General features: G+C 48.1%; 1 protein-coding gene across 4 annotated transcripts in view; it reads right to left on the minus strand.

Moving 5' to 3' along the window:
- Positions 1 to 22,686, minus strand: part of UBR4 (ubiquitin protein ligase E3 component n-recognin 4) — a 129,428-nt gene that overhangs the window by 28,021 nt on the left and 78,721 nt on the right. For all 4 annotated transcript variants that reach the window (XM_057698006.1, XM_057698007.1, XM_057698008.1 and 1 more), the window contains 22 exons: positions 21,385 to 21,612; positions 20,534 to 20,612; positions 19,821 to 20,066; positions 18,841 to 19,009; positions 18,173 to 18,317; positions 17,504 to 17,589; positions 16,716 to 16,803; positions 15,926 to 16,119; positions 14,107 to 14,346; positions 13,551 to 13,689; positions 12,832 to 12,957; positions 12,590 to 12,718; positions 11,370 to 11,713; positions 9,603 to 9,693; positions 9,166 to 9,250; positions 8,883 to 9,010; positions 5,602 to 5,731; positions 5,322 to 5,479; positions 4,476 to 4,585; positions 3,665 to 3,806; positions 2,897 to 2,978; positions 2,049 to 2,222 (listed from right to left, as the gene is read on the minus strand). In XM_057698006.1, the coding sequence (XP_057553989.1) occupies positions 2,049 to 2,222; positions 2,897 to 2,978; positions 3,665 to 3,806; positions 4,476 to 4,585; positions 5,322 to 5,479; positions 5,602 to 5,731; positions 8,883 to 9,010; positions 9,166 to 9,250; positions 9,603 to 9,693; positions 11,370 to 11,713; positions 12,590 to 12,718; positions 12,832 to 12,957; positions 13,551 to 13,689; positions 14,107 to 14,346; positions 15,926 to 16,119; positions 16,716 to 16,803; positions 17,504 to 17,589; positions 18,173 to 18,317; positions 18,841 to 19,009; positions 19,821 to 20,066; positions 20,534 to 20,612; positions 21,385 to 21,612 (3,313 nt within the window). The remainder of the gene's footprint in view (positions 1 to 2,048; positions 2,223 to 2,896; positions 2,979 to 3,664; positions 3,807 to 4,475; positions 4,586 to 5,321; positions 5,480 to 5,601; positions 5,732 to 8,882; positions 9,011 to 9,165; positions 9,251 to 9,602; positions 9,694 to 11,369; positions 11,714 to 12,589; positions 12,719 to 12,831; positions 12,958 to 13,550; positions 13,690 to 14,106; positions 14,347 to 15,925; positions 16,120 to 16,715; positions 16,804 to 17,503; positions 17,590 to 18,172; positions 18,318 to 18,840; positions 19,010 to 19,820; positions 20,067 to 20,533; positions 20,613 to 21,384; positions 21,613 to 22,686) is intronic.

Consider the following 22,686-nt stretch of genomic DNA (forward strand, 5'->3'; position numbering starts at 1 on the left):
TATCATCAGCACATATAATAAATGCTGTATTTAAAATATTTAAGAATAAGAAAGTAAATTCAATGACAAAAAAAAGATTCCATTCACAATAGCAATAAAAACTTTTAAGTATCTGTGAAAAACTTAGTAAGAAATACGCTTGACCTATAGGAATAAGATTATAAAGTTTTACTAAAGAATAAACAAAGAAATGTGTAAATGGGAAGAAATGACAAATGTGAGAGAGATACTATTTTAAAGATGAAAATTATCCTAAATTAACTGTGATATCTTGTTTCTTTGATGTCTTATTATCTCTAGTAATTTTGAGGTGATTTCCATCTCATTTACAAAATACGATAGTTTTATTTCTTCCCTTTCCTTATGTATATCTTTCTCTTCTCAAATAGCTATCAGAATTTTTAGAGCTAAGTTAAAGAGTGCTGATAATGCATCCTTGTCATGTTCCTCTTCAAAGAAAAATAATTCATGTTTCTCCATTAAGTGTAATTTTGATTTTTGGTTTTCAATAGAGCCTTTTTGTCATGTTAAAGAGGCAACCCTTTATCGCTTTTAGGAAGAGTTCCAATAAAGAATTTTCTTTTGGCATTAAAAAAAAAATTTTAAATACTGAATTAAAAGCGTATCAGTGAACTGCCACAGTAGCAAAGAAAGCCACAACCCAAAAATTAAGAAAAATCAGGAGCCCAGGGAGGTTAGCAAAGCACTGAGGCTAATTTTTGCCATGAGCTTTGGTTTCCACAACCTGCCAGGATCTGAGAGCTAGAGACAAAGTCCCAAATCTGCCAAGGTGGAGAGTCTGGCAGGAACCGCCCCCCTATACACATACATTTAAGTCTGGTACCCAAAAGAGCTACATCCTTGGTATAAGGGTCAACTAAAAATAACTCTCCCTTTCCCCAAGTAAATCAATGAAAGGACATTGTCTTCCCTTAAAATGCAGCACTGAGTAGAAGGGGGAAAAAAATTCTCCTCTGAGAACTCATAACAAGCTGCCCCTCACAGGGGCTTGTGGCTCAAACTATCTAGGAGGTCTGAAAAACCTAAGTTCAGAACTTTGTTGAAGGCAGCCCTGGGATGCTGTGCCCTGTAGAAACAGTTACAAACCTTCTCTCTCTTTTTTTTCCAAGAAAAACCCATCTTTGACTTGGGTCCTGAAGAATTCCACAGATAAACCCTCAAAACACAAGCTTACAGTCAAAAAAAAATCACAAAATGCAAAAAAGATTTAAGGCACCATAAGCAAGAGGCAGAATAATAAACAGAATTAGATCAATAAATATTTCAAATTTTAGAATTACCAGACTCAGAAATAAGTTTGCTATGCTGAAAGATTATAAAGGGGATAGGAAATGCCAGAGACTATAAGATCTATACAGAACTGCAAGAATTCAATGGGTAGATTAAACAGATAACACAGAGTGAAGAAAAAATTAATGAACTGAATGATACGGGATAGGATAGAAGACATCATCCAAAATCAGCATAAAGATACAATGAGATGGACAGAATAAAAGAGAGAGGAAGAGACACGGACGACAGCAAGAGTGGGAGTTCCACAAGGACAAGGAGACAGAACAGAGCAGAAGCAACTGAAGAGATGATGGCTGAGAATCTTCCAGAACCAATGAAAGATACCAAGCTGAGAATTCTTGACCTCTTTCTGCACTATGAGCTCAATAAAAAAGTCCCAATAGGGAATTCCCTGGCAGTCCAGTGGTTAGGACTCTGCGCCTCCACCACAGGGGTCATGGGTTCTATCCCTGGTTGGGGAACTAAGATCCCGCAAGCCATCCGCCGTGGCCCAAAAAAAAAAAAAAAAAAAAAAAAAAAAAAGCCCAAATAGACTGAGGCCAGCTCTGGAATTTTACAACCCTGAGAACCGACAGCCTCAAGAGAAATTTCTTCTCCTTCTTTCTCTGAGTGTGAGGGGATATTTGCTGCCCCAGCTCTGGCTCTGGGGAACACGGGGGGAGATCAGACCAGTGCACGGAAGTGGAGCCAGGAAGGCCCTGGGAGCCAGGGCTGCAGGCGGCAGGTGGAGCTACCTGTGGTCATGTCCTCCAGCATCTCCAGCAGCATGTCCTGCGTCTCGTCGATCAGCTTGGTCCTCTGCACCACCAGCTTCCGCAAGCACAGGTACCCATTCAGCACGGTACCCACCAAGCGGCTTTTAAAGTGCCTTTTGATGGACTCCACCTCAACGAAGGAGGACAGGAGGCCTGTGGGGACAGGAATACGCTGGTACAAGAGTTCTGAATAAGAATTTAGCAGAGAAGGTCCATGTCTTCAAAAGATGACGAGCAACTCATAAGCGAGGCCACACGCTCAGTGATGTAAACTGGTCAACAGCCAATAGGTGCTCAAAGATGCAAACCCATCCATGAGGAGAAAAATGCAGAGCTTAAAAGTGCAGTGGGGTCGGGGCTTCCTAGGTGGCGCAGTGGTTGAGAATCCGCCTGCCAATGCAGGGGACACGGGTTTGATCCCTGCTCCAGGAAGATCCCACATGCCGCGGAGCAACAAAGCCCGTGCGCCACAACTATTGAGCCTGCGCTTTAGAGCCCGTGAGCCACAACTATTGAGCCCATGTGCTGCAACTACTGAAGCCCATGCACCTAGAGCCTGTGCTCCGCAACAAGAGAAGCCACGGCAATGAGGAGCCCGTGCATCACAACGAAGAGTAGCCCCCACTCACTGCAACTAAAGAAAGCCCGCACACAGCAAAAAGGAGACCCAACACAGCCAATAAAATAAATAAATTAATTAAAAAAAAAAAAAGTGCAGTGGGGTCAACACACGAGGAAAGAGAGTCAACCTCAGCACCCAAGGAACTAAGGTTCAGTCCCCAAACTATACCCAGGGTGCCCTAAAAGGGCAGGGAGGCTCCCTCTACCTGTGAGACTTTTGAGGGCATAGCCCTGCTGCAGATCAGTGCTCAGGGTGGCCTCCTCCAGGGCCAACAAGCGGGCTATTTCCTACACAGGATGAGAAGCACAGTTAGTGTGACGGCACTGCCAACAACACTGGTCAACACCACGCTGGGCCGGGGACTTGGAGTGCCATCTTTTATTCCAATGATCTCTCAAGCTGACCCTTTGCAGAACTCCTTTCCAAGAAGCCAAGGACAGTTGCAACCACCTTAAGGGACTACTTAAAAACGGAGAACAGTCTAAATGCCCCCAGCAGACTGCATATCCGCATGATGAATACGACGAAGTCACAAAAGCACCCCAGGCAGACCGCGGAAACACTGCAGGTTCAGTTCTAGGCCACTGTAATAAAGCGATTACTGCAATAAAGTGAGTCGCACAAATTTGTTTTTTCCCATGAGTATAAAACTTATGTCTACACTCTACTGTAATCTAGTAACTGTGTAATAGCATTGTCTAAAAAGCAATGTATGTACCTTAATTAAAAAATAATGCTGTTGGGAAAATGGCGTTTAGTCTTACTTGATGCATGGCTGCCACAAACCTTCAATTTATTAAAAAAAAAAAAAAAGCAGTATCTGCGAAGCACAATAAAGCAAGGTATGCCTGAATTTTCAACAAATATTTCTCCTTGGCATAAAAGAACACCACAAAGTTTACATAGAGGGAAAAAAACAACGAAAGCAGAGCTAGGGCAAGGGGCTCTCCTGGGCTGGGCTGGGGTAAGATACCTTGGTGATGAGATTGCCTACATAGGGCAGGACTCCTCGAGCTGCCAGGTAGACTTTCCAGTGAGCTGAAGTGATGAGCTTCTGGTAGAGAGCCAGGTACTCGGCGGCACACTCACCAGCTACGCTCAACTCATCCAGGTAACTGCCGTGGGGAGACAGGCACTGAGAACTCAAACAGCTCCAACAGTCCTAACAGTTCCTCTTTGCTCCTTCCATCTTTCATGCATCTGCTGTCCTTCGCTCCCTACTCCTTGGCTGGGAGCGGGGGGACGACCCCCAAACTCCCCACTTGGGAAAAGCTCAAGAGCACACAACAGGGAATGCAGTGCAACAAACTATACACGTTTGGAACAATAAAGCACCAAAATATGAATGACAGTTATTGGGGCAATGAGAGTGTGGTTGTGATTGAGTCACTCACAAGGCGGGTTTACCAGTTTAGTGGCCAATAATGTGGGCTTCGGAATTAGACTACCTGGGTTCAAATCTTGCCTTCCAGTGGACAAGTTAATTAACCACTTTAAGCCCAGGTAAGGATTAAATGAGATAATGCATGCCAAGCATTTATAAGCCCATACTAGCTGCTGACTCTGCTGCTCTACCACCACCACCACCGCTACCACTACCACTACCACCACTAAAACTCAGCTTGTTAGAACTTTTTTATTTCTGTGGTCTTCTAACAAGGGACGAGAAGGTTATAGAGCACAGGTGCACCTCCCGTCGCCCTGATCTATGGATTCCCCTGGGAAAGCGGGAAGGGCTCGAAATGAAGTCCAGCCACCCTACCCATCCCGCTCTCAAATGGTACCTGGTGAGGAGGTCGAGGACCTGCTGCTTGCGGCTGGGAATGGTGGCCAGAGCTTCCACGATGGTACAGGCCGCCTGCCGTGCAGCCTGTGTCGCTGGAGTAAAGAGCACCTGCAGGGAACAGAGAGAAGCCCCTGGCTCAGCTGACAGCCTCTCACCAGGCCCTGAGGGCACAGTGAACTGCCACCCATCCAGGGCAAGTCCTCTGAGCACCCCTGTAGGAAAGCTTAAAGGTAAAAATCACCAGCTAACACAAGATCCAACTGCTGCACACTGACAAAGAGGCTGCCTAAGAGCCGCCTTCTTCATGGAAACTGTCTCCATCAAGTACTTTGGAGACCATCCTAAGAAGACTGAAGCAGGAAAAAAGACAAGCAGGTATTCTCCTTAGCAAAGACTTCTATAATTCTATTTTGGGGACAGCTACATGCTGAACACTTACATTTAATGTAAAGCAAGTATTTATGTTATATACCAACGGACAAATGAATTCTCTAAAATAGAATTCCTTCAGTCTTCAGAAACAGTAGCTGGAAAGAGGAAGAGGACAGCAGAAGATATGAAAGGTGGAAGGAGAAAGGGGAGTGCAGGCACGGAGGCACAGTTCCCTTCAGAGCACAGGGAGGAGAGCAGCGGGCACAAGCGTGATGAGGAGGGCAGAAAAAGTTCTGCTTCGGCCTGTCTACCATGCTGGCAGGGGTAGAGAACCCCTACCTATTTGAAAGGAAGCAAGAATAGGAAAGAGAAAGAAGAGAAAGCAGAGCAGACATGTGGGGAGGAGCAGAAACACCCTGCTTGCGACCTGGCGCCGGCGCAGAGGGCAAGGGGCGCAGGAGACGTCACGCACTTGCCGCAGCCAGTTGTTGTGGCCCAGCTTGAGATCCAAGGGGGAGGCCCTCTTCCCCCGACGACTCAGGAACTGCTTCCACCGCCACACGTACTTCTCGGTCAGGTAGAGGTGGCGGAGCTCTGATTTGCTGGGGGACTTCCCATTGCCGTCGATCCCTGGCAGGCAAAGGGGTGCAAGGAGAGGTAAGGAAAAGAAAGGGACAGGAAAGGGGGGACTGCGGGGCTGTCGGGACAGGGGTAGGAATGACCCAATTCTCAAGTCCTGAAGAGACACACACCTCTGATAGGAAGACACTTCTTCCAGGCTTCATAGGATGCTTTGGGGTCCCTCTTGAGCCAGAGCTGAGCCTGGGCATGGATCTCGTTGCAGTATGGCTTAACTGTGGTGAGGGCCTCGACAGGAACATCCTGCAGGAGGGACACGGACAAGGGGAGAGCGCTTAAAGGCGCACCTGAACCACAGCTGCAATACAACAGCACTGGCATCCCAAGGGCACATGTGCAAAGGCAAGAAGGTCAGAAGGATCAACATTCACATCTTTTATGCCCCATACATGCTCCTTTAAAGCGTTCTGATCCAATTTTGCAGGAGCATCTCCATGCTGAGCTTAGGGTCACTGATTCTGACCGTGCAGAATAAGGTGTAACTGGCTTCCTACAGACTGTCCTATAGCCACATCCACTAATTCCTATCCCAAGGCTGATTTGCAGTTTACCAAACATAAATCTTTAAGGGGTCACTAAGCAGCCTCTAGAATTTAAAGAGCCATTACTAATCCCAGAAAGTCTGCATAGCAGAGCCCCAGACAGTCCTGTAAGCCAGCAGTTCTCAAACTTTTCAGCCACAGGACCCCATTACTCTTAAAAATTACTGACTCCAAAAAGTTCTTGTGTGTGGAGCTGTATCTATCAATATGTACCCTATTAAAAATTAAGATTCAGCAATTCTTAAAATATTATTAATTCATTGAAAAGTAAGAATAAATCCATTACCTGTCAACCTAAATAACATTTTTTGTTTTCCAAAACAAAAATAATCTAAAGGAGATGTACTGCTATGTTTTTGAAATTGTTTAATGACTTGCCTTAATAAGACAGATTCTTATACCTGCTTCTGAGTTCAAACTGTTGTGATATGTTGTTTCAGTTGAAGTACTCACAGAGATATAGTCGGAAGAGAGAAGAATATTTTAACAGCTTTTTCAATTAACTGTGGATTTTTTTCTTTGATACTAAACCAAAAGTCAACAGATTATAGGTTTTTAAAGATTGGTAGGAATGTGGAATCTGAAACCAATCAGAAAACGTTGCATATTCCATTCCACCAAAATTCATCTTTTACTCACACCAGATCCAGTAACATGCACTGGTCACTTGGAAAATACTGGTTCACTGAGTTATGTTAATTCCTCTTTAAGTGACAAGCTCACTTTATTTCACTTTTCAAGAAAACGTCTGCCAAATACCCAACGGTGAATAACCATAATCTGCCCATCAGCCCTTCTTTCAAGCACAAACGGGATTCCATGAAAAAAGCAGCTGGTTCAGCCTGCATCCCAAAGAGTCATACAAGTGCTTTTCCCCAGGACAACGCTGTCCCCACTGCCCCGCAGTGAGCCACGGCACTGCCTGAGGCCTCCCATGTTGTCTTGCTGAATATTAAAAAGATTAGTGGGCTTCCCTGGTGGCACAGTGGCTAAGAATCTGCCTGCCAATGCAGGGGACATGGGTTCAATCCCTGGTCCAGGAAGATCCCACATGCCACGGAGCAACTAAGCCTATGCGTCACAACTACTAAGCCCACATGCTACAACTACTGAAGCCCACACGCCTAGAGCCCAGGCTCCACAACGAGAGAAGCCACCACGATAAGAAACCGCAACAAAGAGTAGCCCCTGCTCACCACAACTAGAGAAAGCCCACGCGCAGCAACGAAGACCCAATGCAGCCAAAAAATAAAATAAATAAATAAATAATAAAATAAATCTTAAAAAAAAAGATTAGTACTCGAGAGTCAAGATTTACTAAAATTAATCTGCAATGCTTCATCAAGGATGCTCTTGAGTGAAACTGCACAGCAGTGAAGAGCACGGTGCTGAGTGGAGCTGGGCACCACCGCCTCTTCGTGCTAAGGCTCCAGCAGTCTCACCAGCACTGACTTGGCACCATCAGCACAAATGCCACAAAAAAGTGAAGAGGGCAAATCACATCGTAGGATAATTATGAAAATAACGTTCACCTCACAGATTCCTGGTAGTCTTGGGAACACCCAGGGATCTATGAGCCAAACTTTGAGAACTGCCGCTGTCTCTAGGCTAAGCAAAAGGTGAGTGCAGACACTGGCTTCCGTGCTCAGAGGGTAAGAACCCCATGGAAATCTTCCACCTCACACTGTGAAAAAAATGACACTTCGATGGGAATGAGGTTCCTCGATCAGGAACTAATTTTTATTTGCTGAGAATCAGCTCTGAGAGGAAGGAAACGTTCATCAAAGGGAAGGAAGGGGGTCTTTTCTGAAGCTTGTCTGGGCAGACCAGGAAAGGGACACTGAGTACTGTTCTTTGTCCAGCTTCCTCCCTAGCGCTTACCACTCAGAATCCTGCAAGGAAGACTCCGCTTCCCACCGAGGGATTCCATCAGGATGGAGCAGGAATCAGAATGGCCCGAGGACTCCAAAGACGGATAGGAGGCACACAGCCTCAAGCACGGCCGCGGAAAAGAATGATGGCCCTCATATTCTCAACTGGCATAAGCAAGTCCCTCTATGGCTAGGCCATTTTAGGAATAGAAACTCGGCTTTATTCACTCACTTAATGATCTACTGAGTGGCTATTGTAATGCTAGATAACATGCTATGCACTGGACATAAAACCATCTCAGTAAAACAGTCCCTGGATTCGAGGAGTTCACAGCCAGCAGCCCAGCAGAGAACTGGATCATTGAAGGAGCAGCTAACAAAGTGAAGGCGAGCACTGCAGGCAGAGGAGACACCACACAGCCCCAGTAACATGTATCAAGGACTAACGTGGGCCAGACACTGCTCTGCGCACTTGATCTGCATTAAGTCATTTATTCTTCCCAACACTTCAGGTGGAAACTGTATTCCCATTTTATAGATGGGGTAACCAAGCAACCTAAGTTAAACAATGTGCCCAAGTCACAGTGCCAATAAGTGGAAGAGCTGGGATTTGAAATCAGGAAGTCTGCCTCAGAGTCCAGGATATCTACTGCGGTGCAAAACTGCACGTGCAAAGGCACAGTGGTAGGAAGGAACACCACACCCTCTGGGAGCTGCAAGCCATCTGACGTGACTAGAGAAAGAGGCAGTCCTCCAGGCTAACCACTTTGTTCTATGCATTTGTATTTTTCTGTTTGCTTACTCTTGAGTTCCCTCTGAGAAACCTTCCTTCTCAAAAACCCCAACACATCTCTGCTGAAGTGCCGCAAAGGAAGCATTTGTACCCTGCAGGTAAAGCGAGTTCAGGTGAGCAGGGGCCTTTGGAGGCAGGGCGGGTGCTGGCGGGGGCCTGCTGCCCTGCCCTCCCTCCTGGCCCCATACCTTGTTCTTCTTGCTGGTGGGAGCAGGGGGTTTAATCAGCTTCTGCAAGATCCGCAGGCACATGAGGGTGATGTTCTCAACCACCACAGGGGTCTTAATGTTCACGGCCATGAGGAAGAGGCTGAGCGCTGGGGAGAGGAAGGAAAGGCAGAGTCACACGTGATCACAGAACACGTCCCTCTGCTGCGGCGAGGCTGCCCTCTCCCGCCCTGTGCCTAGGATGCGCCCTGAAGCTCCTCTCCTTTCTCTGGCGATCTGCTGACCAGTGTCCCCCCAGACTCACCACAGCGTAAGCGGAGCTCCCAGCAGCTGTCCTCCTTCGAGATGGAATCTGTCAGCAACAGCATTTCATACTGAAGGCTACTCGCCTAGAAGGCCAACAGGAAGAGACGTGAGCAGAGGAGGCTCTGGAGGGTCAATCCCACGACTAGGGCTCACATCCATGCTCTGATCCAGGGACTCAGAATTAGAACGTCTGGTCACAGGTGGACAATCAGAGCGACAAGGGGGTGATAGAGACCCTCCACACGGCTGACCGCTCATTTCTCTTCTCTCTGAGGCTGACTCTGACTCTGGAAAATCTTTCTGGGCCGTGAACTCTGCAAACGTGCCACTCCCTCCCTCCTCGGTCTTCAGCGGGGAGGGATCGGCGGGGAAGAAGCCAAGGGAACGAAGGAGGAGAGGCAGGGAGGCAGTCAGAGGGGATGCCGGCCTGCTCACCAGATCAGGATTGGCCCAGTGGCCCTTCAGGGCGGTGGAGACTTTGCCAATAATCAGGTCGTTCATTTGCTGGGTGGCCTCTGGATTGTCTCTGGGGAAGCAGAGAGAGGAGCCCTGTTACTCACCACTGGTTGCGTCCCTCCTTTGCACTTGAAGGAGCCAGAGAAAAGGAAATCAATGTCTAGGGCTACCTGTCCTTCCGAAAGGCAAGACGACACACTAGCCCCACAAAACCCTGCTATGTAATAAAAAGGGCATGGCCCTGCCGCCTTTCCTGGGAAGAGACGCCGACCAGGGGTAGAGCAGCACCAACATATGAGAGACTTCCTCCCCAGCCCATATCCCAGGCTGCAGAGGCCCCAGGCACTGCCTGATACATCAGTCTCCAAGATCTAGGTGTCCACTCTCAGTCTTGGCCACAACTCTCTCCTCATCCTCTCCAACTGCCCCACTTCATTTCCCACAAGGCATCCACGTTTCCCATCTGTACCCCTTTGTGACAATGTATATGTTAAAAAAAAAAAACAAAACCCACAAATTGTGTCATATCACTTTCTTGCTTCCCAATGTGTTCTGAATAAAATCCAAGTCCTTACAATAGCCTACAAGACCCTACAGGATCTGGCCCCTGGAGTCTCTCACTAAATCCCCTCCCCTCGGCTTCTCCACTGGCGTCCTTCACTGCATCCACCCGGGCTTCCTCACGGCCCCGCTCCTTACAAGCCAGGCACACCCCTGCCTCGTCACCTGCCACCTGCTATCTCCTCTGCGTGCAGCCCACACCTGCGACATCTGCACGTCTTGCCCCCTTACCTCACACAGGGCTTTATTCAAGTATCACCCCTCAGGGGTCATCCTTGACCACCTTATCCTCCGCAGCAACCCCACCTGCAATCAGGGTTGCTATCCCAGCTGTACCGCTCTTCACATCTAGTCTGACACTATATTGTGTAATTACCTGTTTACTGCCCTCCTCCCCATTAGAATGTATGCTACATGCACGCAGGGACTGTGTTTCATCTACCACTGTATCCTCAGAGCTAGAACCGTGTCTGGCATTCAACAGATGCTAAGTAAGTATTTGTTAAATGAGTGAATAAATAATATAGCAAGTAATACTCACCAATGAGCTAATATGTCCCAGAACTTATGCCACATACTCAGCAAATAGTCCAAATCCAGCTGTGGGTACTGCATCGGCACAGACTAAGTACTCCCCAAATATGAGTTATTGCTCACACGAGTTAGGTCATTCCATGCTCACCACAGCCTTTAAGGTAGTTGCTATTATCAGTATTTCTCAGAGAAGGGAAACTTAGGCTCAGAGAAGTTAAGAAATGGGTCCAAAGCACACAGTATGAAGTATCAGACACTGGGTCTTTCTAGTCCAGATCCAAGCTCTTAACCCCTAGGCTCCACTGCTGCAGCTGTCTTCTCCTGTATGAGTCTCGAGTCCAAGAGCCCTGTGGTGCCCTTCCCCTCCCTCAACAGAACTCAGACACCGCTTCCTCAGGAGACCTCACTGGAACCAACCAAGCACAAGCCAAACATACTATCTACAAGGAAACCTGGGCTTCAAATGCTCCCCAAGTTCGTGCAGCTATACCCTGGACACCTTCCCATTTTCTTCCTCTAGTGTAAGCTAGTGAAGCTATCTGGCAGGGAGAAGCACCGTTCCCGCGCCCTCTGGCGCTCCCAGCACCGCTGCCGCCCCCACCCCAGTGCCAGTAGAACAAGCAGCCCCGCCACCACGGCGCAGGCTCTGACCGAGTCAGGAGGCACATGAGCTGGCGGACCTCCTCCCGCATGGCCGCGGAGCCTCGGCGAAGATTGTAATCAAAGAGCTCCCGGATGAGGCCCTGGGAGACGAGGATGTGCCTCAGGGCGGGGTTGGTGGCCAGGGCCCGGAGCAGGGTGATGCAGTGCTCTGTGACGGCCGAGGCGCAGCCGTAGCACTTGGTGGAGGACGTGTGGCCACAGCCCAGGACGGACAAGGCACGGTACTGGCTGGCAGTGAACGTGGGCTGCACGGAGGTCCGAGATGATTTCGTGGCTGCTTCCCTCTGCTGCAGGTCATACTCCAGCAACTCTTTGCGTGAAGCAAAAACTTTCTAAGGAAAAATAAAATGAAAAGACAAAGGAGAAAGAAATTAGCAATTACGCTAAGGAGGAAGAGGAAGTTAACTGGAAATTAGCTTGGGTTTGAAAAAAGCACTTTACATGCACTATCTTTTTGTTTGTGTGTGCCTCACTGTGCTGAACCCGAGCCCCCAGCACTGGAAGCGCAGAGTCTTACCACCTGACTGCCAGGGGAGTCCTGCATTACCTAATTTAACCCTCTCGATAACCTTACCAGTTAAATATTTTATCCCCATTTTACAGAGAAGGAAACAAGCTTAGAGGGGTTGGCTTGACCAAAGTCATTGACAGAGCTAGAACTCAGCCTCTGATGGTGGGCACACGCCCTTAACTCCCATGTAACACTCTCTCATAAAGAACAAAGCCAGAAACGTGGGCACGTGTAGCAAAGGTGGCACACCAGCAACTTAAGGGACAAGGACCCTGGCTACTCTTGTCTGTGGTCAGCCCTCCCATGGGGGCGGGGTCTGTAACGTGCCCCCCCACCCCCCGCCCAGCTGACTGGAGTTGGTGCACCCTACCCTTCCAGCCTGCAAGCATGTCTATCAGAAACAGAGGGAACAGAATCTTGGTACCCAATTTTTTTTAAAACCAGTAAGCCCTCTAATAAAAGACTGGCTGTGAATGGTCAAGAAAAACAGATCTATGATCATCTCCATTATATTCTGTTTTCTGGAATGAACTCAGCTCTCTGTTGAGCACCCAAACCCGCTGTGGGCAAGAAGCTGTGCGGCTGGGCAAAGGCACCCCCAGAGTTGAACTGCTGGGGGAGAGCAAAGAACTGCTTTGAAAACAGTATCGATAACACACGACAAAACACACTCTCCCAGCTGCTCCTGTTTCTCTACCTGGATGATTTTGGAAAGTTCGTCAAAAGAGTTCTTGCAATCTCCACAGTACTCCTGCGCCAACTGCAGGATGTAGCGGTTCACGCTGGCTGAAGTGGAACTGATGCCCCCAGCTGTTCCCGAGTCATCCTGCAAGCGAGAGGGAAGCTGTCAGCCTCCTGCCGTGCGACGGCCTCACCCAGGGGCCACTCTCTGCTTCCGATCCAGTACCCTCTCCAAACGCCTGCGTAGCTTGGGATTACCTGCGGCTTCTCAGGAGCTGCCTCGTTCACTTTGCAGAGCAGGTTCTCCAGCTGTGGCCGATGCCCCATCAGCTGGTGATACACTCGATCAGCCTTGTCCAGAAGCGTATTGATGTTGGAAACAGCCTAGATGGGAAGAGACGGGGTGTGCCTGAAGGTTCGTCAGCATGAAGATTTTCCCTGAGTCATCAGTCAGGGACCTCTAGGTCAGGTACTGTGTTTCATACATTATTTCTATTCTTCACAATAACCCTGGGGGGCGGGTATGTTATTCTTAATAATATACAAGGTACAGGCTGCAGCCGCTAAGGACTATCCCCAGAGTTCCCCCTTCTTCCCTGTCCTCCCATGTCCACCACATCACGCTGGCAGAGAACTAGCCCCTGGACAAGCCAACACTGAGGGAAGGCCAGCAGCTGCAATTTGAAGCAGTCTGTGGGACAAATGCAGGGCAAGTCACCCAGCTTCTATCTGCCTTTCCAAATCTCATCACTTGCCCCTTGGGGTATCCTAGTTTCTTTACCAACATGTCTCCAAACTCCTACACACACCACAGTGCTCCAACATACTGTCTCATTTGTTGCCACTCACAAGCCGAGCCCTGAAACAGTGCTGAGTTGAGAAGACTTGGGCTAGAAGGAGGAGCACGCTCCTCACATCAGCTCAGGCCACAGCTCAGATCAAAGCCCTGCCCGAGTCTCGGACGGACGCGGCCTCACCTTCTTCCGGTCTTCTTCGTTCTCAATGGGATCCACCGCACAGCACGGCTTGGCGTAGAGCATGAAGTCGAAGCGAGCGTACTTACAGAAGCCACAGGCGTTGCACAGGAAGGGGTCCTTCTCATCATAGTTGATGGATCTGAAAAACCAGAGTGTGTGGGTTGGGGGGAAGCCGAGGATTGGTGGGGAGAGGACGGGGACTGTGCCCTATCTATACTCTGCGAACTACTGCGGGGACTCTCAGAGGGGCAGCAGCCGATAGGCGAGGGTGACTTAAGCAAACAGGTAACAAGAAAAGGAGACCCAGAACCAAACTCCAGGACTCCTCCACCACCCACCACAGGATGGGCGCAGGAATCCACGTGCACGCACAAACACACACACACACCACTCTCCCCCTACCCTCCCTCCCCTTTCCATCCTTGAACGCCACACTCTACATACCCATAATCCTCTAGTTATTGTGAGGGCCTCACACATTGACACTGACCACACTGAGACTCTCAGAGAAAAATACAAGGAATGTACCTGGCCAGGGTGACAACCACTCACTTACCTGCATTTGTGACACTGGTAGACGTTCTCGCCACAGTTGCCGCAGACCCCTGGGTTGGCAGGGACGGAGGCACTACAGCGTGGGCACTGCAGGGTCTCCGTGGAGGCCTGGTAGTTTTCATAGAAGTCTGCAAACTCTATCATCAGGTTGGAGGCCACGATGGGCAAAGGCAGGTCGATCTTCACCTCTGTCTGCCCAGGGGTCAGCTGAACCTTCTTGGCTTTGTGCCAGCGAGCCGGCCTAGGAGAGAGTGTGTCAGACAGAGGGACAGAGAGCCTAAGAGCCTCTCACAAGACCCTCAGCAATGACAGACTGATGCGATGAAGAGAAGACGGTCCCTACATGTTCTTCTAAGGCAATGAAGTGGTTATTCTAAGGAAAAGAAATCTGGCAAATAAAAGCAACAATTTTAAAAATATGTTTCCTCTATTCTTTCTCTCTCTCTTAAAAAAGAAGGGGGGGAGGGGCAGGTAGAACATACAGGTGCTTTAAGACATTATATATGATAATTTTTGATATTCCAGAAAAACAAGGGAATGCTCATGAAGGGAAGACATTACTCCAAAAGTGTGCCACACTGAAGCCTGCAGTCCCGAGAGCTGCTATGATGATGACTGCCGTGAGCTCCTGTCACCACGGCTACCTCGGAAGGATAAGACTCGGGTTGCTTTAAAGGGGCAGAGGGACCTACCAGGATCTGGACCAAGTGCCAAGTAGAGTCAGAAAGAGTAAAGGCACGGGATAATTTAGAGGTAATCACATGAATACAATTAGAACTAGTGTTTATGTGTCAGGCTCTGCTCTGAGCACTTCATGTGTACTAACGCATTTAATCCTCAAAATAACCCCCTGAAAGTGGACTTCTCTCCACTTTACAGTTAAGGAAACTGAGGCTATGTAAATTCTCCAAGGTATATGAGTCCACAGTCTCATTCCAGACTCTAAGGACTTTATCAGCAGCTGCGTTGGCTCTACACAACATAAAATCAAGTCCCCCTTCTCCAGAGGGGACTGGGACATCCCAACAAGCAGCTCCTACTTGCAGGTCATCAATGTCAACTCTGCTTTTCAAAGGACAAAGAGAAAACTTCCTTTAAGCAGGGCTCCTGGTGCCCATTTGTTCAGGTGGTACATGCTAGCTTTATGCTGCCTTTAGAATAATACCAACACTTCCATTCTATGCACAGAGCAGCACTCACTGTGTCTTAGCATTCAAGTAGCATCTACCTACATTCCCTGCTCAAAAGAAATGCCTGAGTCTACAACAAGTGGTCTGTCTCTGTAGAAGCTGACACGATAGCCCATGCTAGTGCCTTTCTCTGGCCCACATACAACATGCCTCAATTTAGACGCTGGGACAGACAAGCTAAAAAGGTCCAACATCGGCACGTGTAGACGGAAAGCAGCATGCAGAAAAGGAAGGGCTTCGTACTAGAGAAGCTCCTTGAGAGATACTGCCTGCTCTGTGTCTTAATCCAAGAAACAGCTACTTTCCATATAGAGGAGTCTATACAAAAACAAAACCACTCTAGTTAACACAGATATGAGAAGCCTCGAGTCCCCCTCACTCAGCTTCCCTTCAGGCTGTTGAAAAGCTTAGACCCCGACGGCTCCACCAGACATAAATTCAAAATAATTTTTGTCAGCACCCTTAAGAACCGGCGTTTCACTTCTGTCCCTCAGCCATGACCGAAGCAGGTAACAGGATATACTAGGCCTCCAGGAATGTGCCGCTTTACCTGATTCCAGCAATCAAGGACAACAACTGGTGTGAGCCTCGCAAGCCTGCTGCCCCTCCCTAAGTCTGAAAAGCCCGTACTTGTTTTTCAGCTCCACGATGGCCTGCACGGTTCGGTTGTTGTAATAAAGGTTGATAGTCCGCACCATCTTGGTCCGTTTCAGGTCCCCAATTTTCACTGTCACTTTACTGATGGTATGGCTGCCAATGAGCTTCACAACCTGCTGGGTGGTGGTGTACCGCGTGTCCACTTTAATGGAAGACAGCTTGATGTACTAAAGACAAAGTATACACAAAACACTGTGTTAATGCAAGGCTCTTCTCTTCAAAACTCATCAATGGGGACTTCCCTGCTGGCGCAATGGTTAAGAATACGCCTGCCAATGCAGGGGACATGGGTTCGATCCCTGGTCCGGGAAGATCCCACATGCCACGGAGCAACAAAGCCCATGGGCCACGACTACTGAGCCTGTGTTTTAGAGCCCGCAAGCCACAACTACTGAGCCCACACGCCGCAACTACTGAAGCCTGTGCGCCTAGAGCCCCGTGCTCTGCAACAAGAGAAACCACTGCAATGAGAAGCCCCCGCACCACAACAGAGTTGTCCCCGCTCACAACTAGAGAAAGCCCGCATGCAGCAACGAAGACCCAACGCAGCAAATAGATAGATAGATGGATAAATAAATAAATAACAACTCATCAGTGTAACCCACTCTTTATCCACAGATGAAGTTTCTATGTAAGGTAGCAGGGCAGGTAAGGATTCACACCACTGCGACCCGCCACTGGGACAGGGACGCCTATACAGTAACAACCGAAACCCACGGGGCCTGTAAGCCTCAGGACCGCCCATGGTAACGATGGCACTTACACAAAATGGCACTTCCGGATTATTACACACCAGGCAGGGATCACTCTCCAGGTAATAGCCATCAAACTCCACTAGGCCAGACAAGGTGCTAAGGAAGAAAGCAGTCTCAGCATGAGGAGATTTTCACAGAAAGCATGGAGCTTCACAAAGCAGCCATGAGAAAACCACGGCTCAATACTCCCCAAGGTAAGCCCCACCCTGGTGAGAACACAAGGAAAGGTGAGAAATCCCAACAGAGTTAAGTCACAGGAAGGAAATTTCAACTGAGTGACCTTAGATGTTTCCTATTCCTGAGCTGTTCCGAGGTCATGGAAATCCTAAATGTTACATTAAAATTTGACTCCAAGAAGATTCACAATTAACTTTACTAAAAATCACTGAGGTGTACACTTGAAATAGGTAAATTTTATTGTATGTAAACTATACCTCAATAAAGTTTGGAGAAAAAATAAAATAGCCTAATAAACCAGGGAAACAATAAACTGACAGTTTACCCAACACTCTCTTCCAAATTTTTTTTTAAATGCGGCCATTTCTGTAAACTTGTCTTATGTGATTTCCACTTAGACCCCTGAAACTCGAGACCTTCTTAAATCACTGCTTACCAAACCCTAATTCAGCAGTTAATCTGAGCACCTTCTAAGCACAAGGCCCCAGCGACAAGGGAGGGATTCAAAGATCAACTAGACAGGAGTGTAGTGATTCATAAATAAGAGCCAATCAATGTGGAAATAGCAACTGGACTGTTGACTGGCCTTCAAATACGAAGAAAGCACAACAAAACTCACTTGTAAATGTTGGAGTTGGGATGGTTGGTAAGAATATGGTTTTGAGTCCGCAGAATCTCCACAGCCTTCTGTGAATATTCTTTCAACTGAAAACAGAAGTCAATACAGGACTAGAGTTAAAGCCCAAGGGAAAGTCTTACTGGACAAGACTTTTTCTCCTCTGCTTTGTAGCTGATACTGCCCTAGAAGTAGCAGCCCTCATCCAGAATCACAAAAAGCTGAACCTAATTCCTAATCATTTAAAGGATTCTATCTTCTTTAGAAGTTCCCACAGTCTTAGCAACAGCCCCTCTTTTTACACCTTGTGGAGGAAGAGAAAGCTTATTATTATGGAGAAGCCATGAAACGGTTATCTAATTGCAAACACGCTTCTGAATACGTGATCAGGACTGCCAGGAAACCCAGAGGAGCACTTTCTTTCCCAAGCAACTTGAATGAGTTGCATTTTCTTCCCCACTTTATCTACTTCCATCGGCTATGCCAAATTCAGACTGCACCTCTTTGCTAGTGTATGTTATCTAGGCGGCATACGTGTTAGGAGCGCTGACTACATATTTAAAAGAGATTGCGTATATGGACGCCACGTGGGTCGATCGTAACGTTCTCAACTCAAGAGAGAAAAGGTTAAACGTGGCAAGTGAGCCTCTCTGACCATCCCTCATCTGTTACCTTCTTCTCTGTCTGTGGGGTTTTCAAGGAGAAATATCCCAGTAGGTCCACAAACTGGGCAGCCTTACGACCGTAGGCTGGGAGTTCTGGCCATATGGACCACATCAGATCTAGCAGGAGCTCCTGTTGAGATTTGCTAGAGTTTCTGTAGATAAATGACAGTTCATATTATAAGCAGCATAAAACCCTGAGGTTCCTTTATTTATCAACAAGGCCCAGGTACCGTTTTGGAGATATATTTATCTCCCCACAACTACAGGTTAAGTTTGAGTGTCTCTACTGCTTTTCTGACAATCAACCCTAACAGATGTAGCACAAGCCTTTTCTGTCCTCAGGAGGGGGTTTTTTCCCATCATCCAACATTACTCAATGGCAGAAACTGAGCTTTGTTAGCCTAAAGAGTCAAGCAAGTCATTTTACAAACTTCTAAACACAGCCTTCTTAGTGGAAAACAGATCATCTCTTGCTTCTGACATCAGTTTAATAGCTAAAAAGCAGATAACTCAATGAAGAAATCTGTAATAGTCAAGAGGATTCAGACTGGTGTAAATATTGATACTACAAATGACCTTGAATATGTGACATAAAGCCAAGACAGAGCTACCGATACATCACTCACTCTGGTCCCAGACCCACACAGTCTGCTAAAACTAAGCCTCGGACCCTACCTGTAGATATGCAGCGTCAGGCAGTGGGCCTGCCAGCGCACCGAGGAAGAATTGGACTCTAAGAGGAAGCAACGCAGAAACTGGACCAAGGTCTCCTTGTCCGCAAATTTGTTCAGCTGGTTCACCAGAGCTGTGCACAGCTGGTCCTCCTGGCTGCCAGAGCTCTCACCTGTAAGATCAAAGCAGGACTAAAGGGCTGAAGAGTAGGAAGAAATGGCCTAGGGTCCTACAGCCAGTGCTCAGGTGGAGAGGGAGGGGATTCTGTCCATGTTTTAAAATTTCACCAAAATGGTTATAATTTGAAAACAACTTCAGCCCCAAATATAACAGTGCTACCAAAAAAGCACAGGATAAAGTGCCTATATAACCTGGCACTGGCAAAGATAGTCACACTGGAGAAGAAATTTCCTTTCAAAAGTCTACTACCTAAAACAGTCAGCATTACCACAGACCTGCACAGAGGGAGCTGAATAATTAATGGGGGAATGTGAACCACCTCCACTGCTCTCCACCAAGGATCACCTGTCTCAGACCACCAAGGACCATGAAAATCAGGGACGCAGAAAAGCTTTTGCCTTTCTGATGGCAAGGAGCCAGCTAAAGCTGACTGCAGCATCCACCTGTAGAGCATTTACCAGTTTACAAGGCACATTTATAAGCAAAGTTTCACTTAACGCTGACAGCTTCTGCACGAAGCAAGTGTTATTATTTTACACAAAAAGAAACCTGGCCTAGAAAAATGTTCTGTGCGTGCTGCTCTTCCCCGTTACAGACACTCAGTATGCAAGTCACACTCTTGAAGGTGTCACGGTCAACATAACAAAATGAGACCAGGAGTAGACACTAGACGGCATTTGGGTTTCAGGTCCCTATAAATCAGGATGAAAAACCTTTCAGAAGAAGAGAATGAACCATGTGCTCCCAGAGAGATTAGAACACATCACCCTGGTCACCGAGACAAGAAGGTAATTCACCCTTACCCTCTTTCTCCTTTTCCTTTTCTTCTTTCTTGCTCTTCTTTGTGGACGACTTCGACTGTGTTGCAGCTTGTCCAGAACCGGTGGCCACAGGGGCTGAGGAGGAGGAAGCACTGGAGGACCCTGCCGAGGCCGCTAGGGCAGCGAGCACTTTGCTGCCACACAGAGCACAGGAGAGCAGCTGCAGCAGCACCGGAGATACCCCCTCGTCCACCAGGAAGCTGACTTGGAGGAGGAAGTATAGGACGGCTGCAGGCAGAGGAGACGGGGGCTCAGCTCTGAGACAACTGCGAGACTCACAAGCCAGACGGGAGCGGCTGCTCCAGACACCGGGGCTGCCCCCCTCCCACCACCTTCCTCATCCAAGTTCTCTGCTGAATGTTGCCCAGAAGCAGTTACGGCCTCTGTGGAAATGTCTGACAAGAACTACAACAACTACACAGAGACTGGTTCGCAGCCCTCACTTCTTTGAAGATGATTCTCTTTCGCTGACCACCACAGTCTGGAAGTCACATCCCCCTGCCCTGTGCTCCCACAGCACCCCCCTTTTTATCTATGGACCCTTATCAGTCTTGTAAGTTTGTACTTGTCTCTCTGCTGGGCAGAGTTCTGTCTGTCTATCCGGCTCATGGCTGTATCTCTAGAACCCAGTTTAATGCTTGGTGTGTAGTGAGCTTCAACGAATAACAGCAACCAAAAGAAGAAGCACTGCTTACAGTCATCTTTGATGCAGAATTTCTGCCAGTTGATGGTTCGCTGGGCAGCAATCTCTGCACAGGCTTTCAGGTGCTCCATCTGAAATGGAAACCCATCACCAGAAGTGACCCACACCTGCTGCCTTGAGGGGTCAACCCCTCAGCTTTGGACTACAAACCCTTCCCCTCGGTGCAAGGTTGACCAGTGCCCTGGTGAACCTGGGACCAAGGGCCACACACTGCAGCCTTTACTGAGCCCCCTACATTCAACGCCCACCAAACAAAGGCCTTTTGTTTTCAGGGATTCTTCAGACCACTCAATAATGCAGCAGTGAAGGTAGGCCATGACCTAAGACACTACAATCCAGTTTATTTTTTTTGTTGCTAAAAGCATAACAGTAAGAACACTGGATTAGGAATCTCTAATACTGAAGATGTTCTTTCTAGATGCTCCTATGCAATAACTGAATTTACTCCCCAAAGTCAAACAACTGATCTCAGGTGGTAATACATCATTTCTTTAGTATTTAGGGACAAAAAAGAGAGGTGCACAAATCTCAGGTTGATTCTGTCCACGACATGAGCAAATGACACTGGTAAGAAGCCCAAGCCACTCCTCCTCATAACAAAGGAACCACTGCCAGATGGGGGTGGGGGCACGAACAGAGAGGGAAAATCACAGACCCTGAAGCCAACTGCACATGGTATAGCACCTAGCCAGGTATTATGGATCTATCCTGATCTCAACCCTGGCCATGACGTTCTCTAAATACTGAAGAGCTCATCCTATGACCTACTAGGCTGAGCCTCATCACACACCCTCTCCCTGCCCTACCGCCTCCCCGCCCCCTGCCACTGGCCACTGGCCGTACCAGGCTGATGAGCGTGTCATACTGCAGGGCAGAGCCGGAGCTGGCTGTAACCACACTTGCCCGGAGGAAAATCCCCTGCTCCTCCAGCAGCTTCTTGATGCCACGCACGTGGGAGTCCAGGGTGTGCAAATCCCGGAGCTGGCGGTACTTCTCCTTTGACCCACAGATGAAGAGCAGAAGTTTGCGGACTTGCCGGCGCACAAATGGAGTTTGCTGGATCATCAGGTACTTGAGGGCAGAAACAATACAGAGAGTCAGTGACTCTGGAACTGTATCTGTACCAGCCATGGTGCCCTGGGTTTTCATGAGCTATTAGTAAAAACTGGTGAGAAACAAAAAGCAAAATACTTCCTCGCAGTCAAGCTAGCCTCTGGTGAACTCTAGTACTCCTTACAGGGACCAAGAGAAAGAAAGGCATAGAGAGAAAAACATCCAGGGACTTCCCTGGTGGTCTAGTGGTTAAGAATCTGCCTTGCAATGCAGGGGATGTGAGTTCGATCCCTGGTCAGGGAACTAAGATTCCACATGCCTCGGGGCAACTAAGCCCATGCACTCTAGAGCCCGCACACTGCAACAAAGAGCTCGCATGCTGCAATGAAGAGCTGGCGTACCACAACTAAGACCCAATGCAGGACTTCCTAGGTGGCGCAGTGGTAAAGAATCTGCCTGCTAATGCAGGGGACATGGGTTCGAGCCCTGCCCTGGGAGGATTCCACACGCCACGGAGCAACTAAGCCCGTGTGCCACAACTATTGAGCCTGTGCTCTAGAGCCCGTGAGCCACAACTACTGAGCCCATGTGCCGCAACTACTGAAGCCCACACGCCTAGGGCCCATGCTCCACAACAAGAGAAGCCACTACAATGAGGAGCCTGAACACCACAATGAAGAGCAGCCCCCACTCGCAGCAACTAGAGAAAGCCCGTGTGCAGCAACGAAGACCCAACGCAGCCAATAAATAAATAAAATAAATAAATTTAAAAAAAGATGTAATGCAGCCTAATTAATTAATTATTTTTTTAAAAAAACACATCAAAAAGGGAAAAACAGCAATATTCCTGCTATCCCTCGGGAAGTACTTAGGAATCTATAGGGAAGCTGGTCTCCACTCCAGCCCACCCAGAATAAAAGTGTACAGAAAAAACATTCAGAATCTCTCTTTCAGGTAAAGAGGTGGGGAGGAAGTTGGGCTGTTATGGCTACCTGACTTGAAATAGCCACCTGGGCTTTGCTAACATTATTCCTCCTAGAGTTAACCTCACGCTTGCTGTGTGGGTTACTCAGCTATTTTCTCTCGGCTCCA

The sequence above is a fragment of the Hippopotamus amphibius genome, chromosome 1, assembly GCF_030028045.1.
Source record: "Hippopotamus amphibius kiboko isolate mHipAmp2 chromosome 1, mHipAmp2.hap2, whole genome shotgun sequence".
Lineage (NCBI taxonomy): Eukaryota > Metazoa > Chordata > Mammalia > Artiodactyla > Hippopotamidae > Hippopotamus > Hippopotamus amphibius.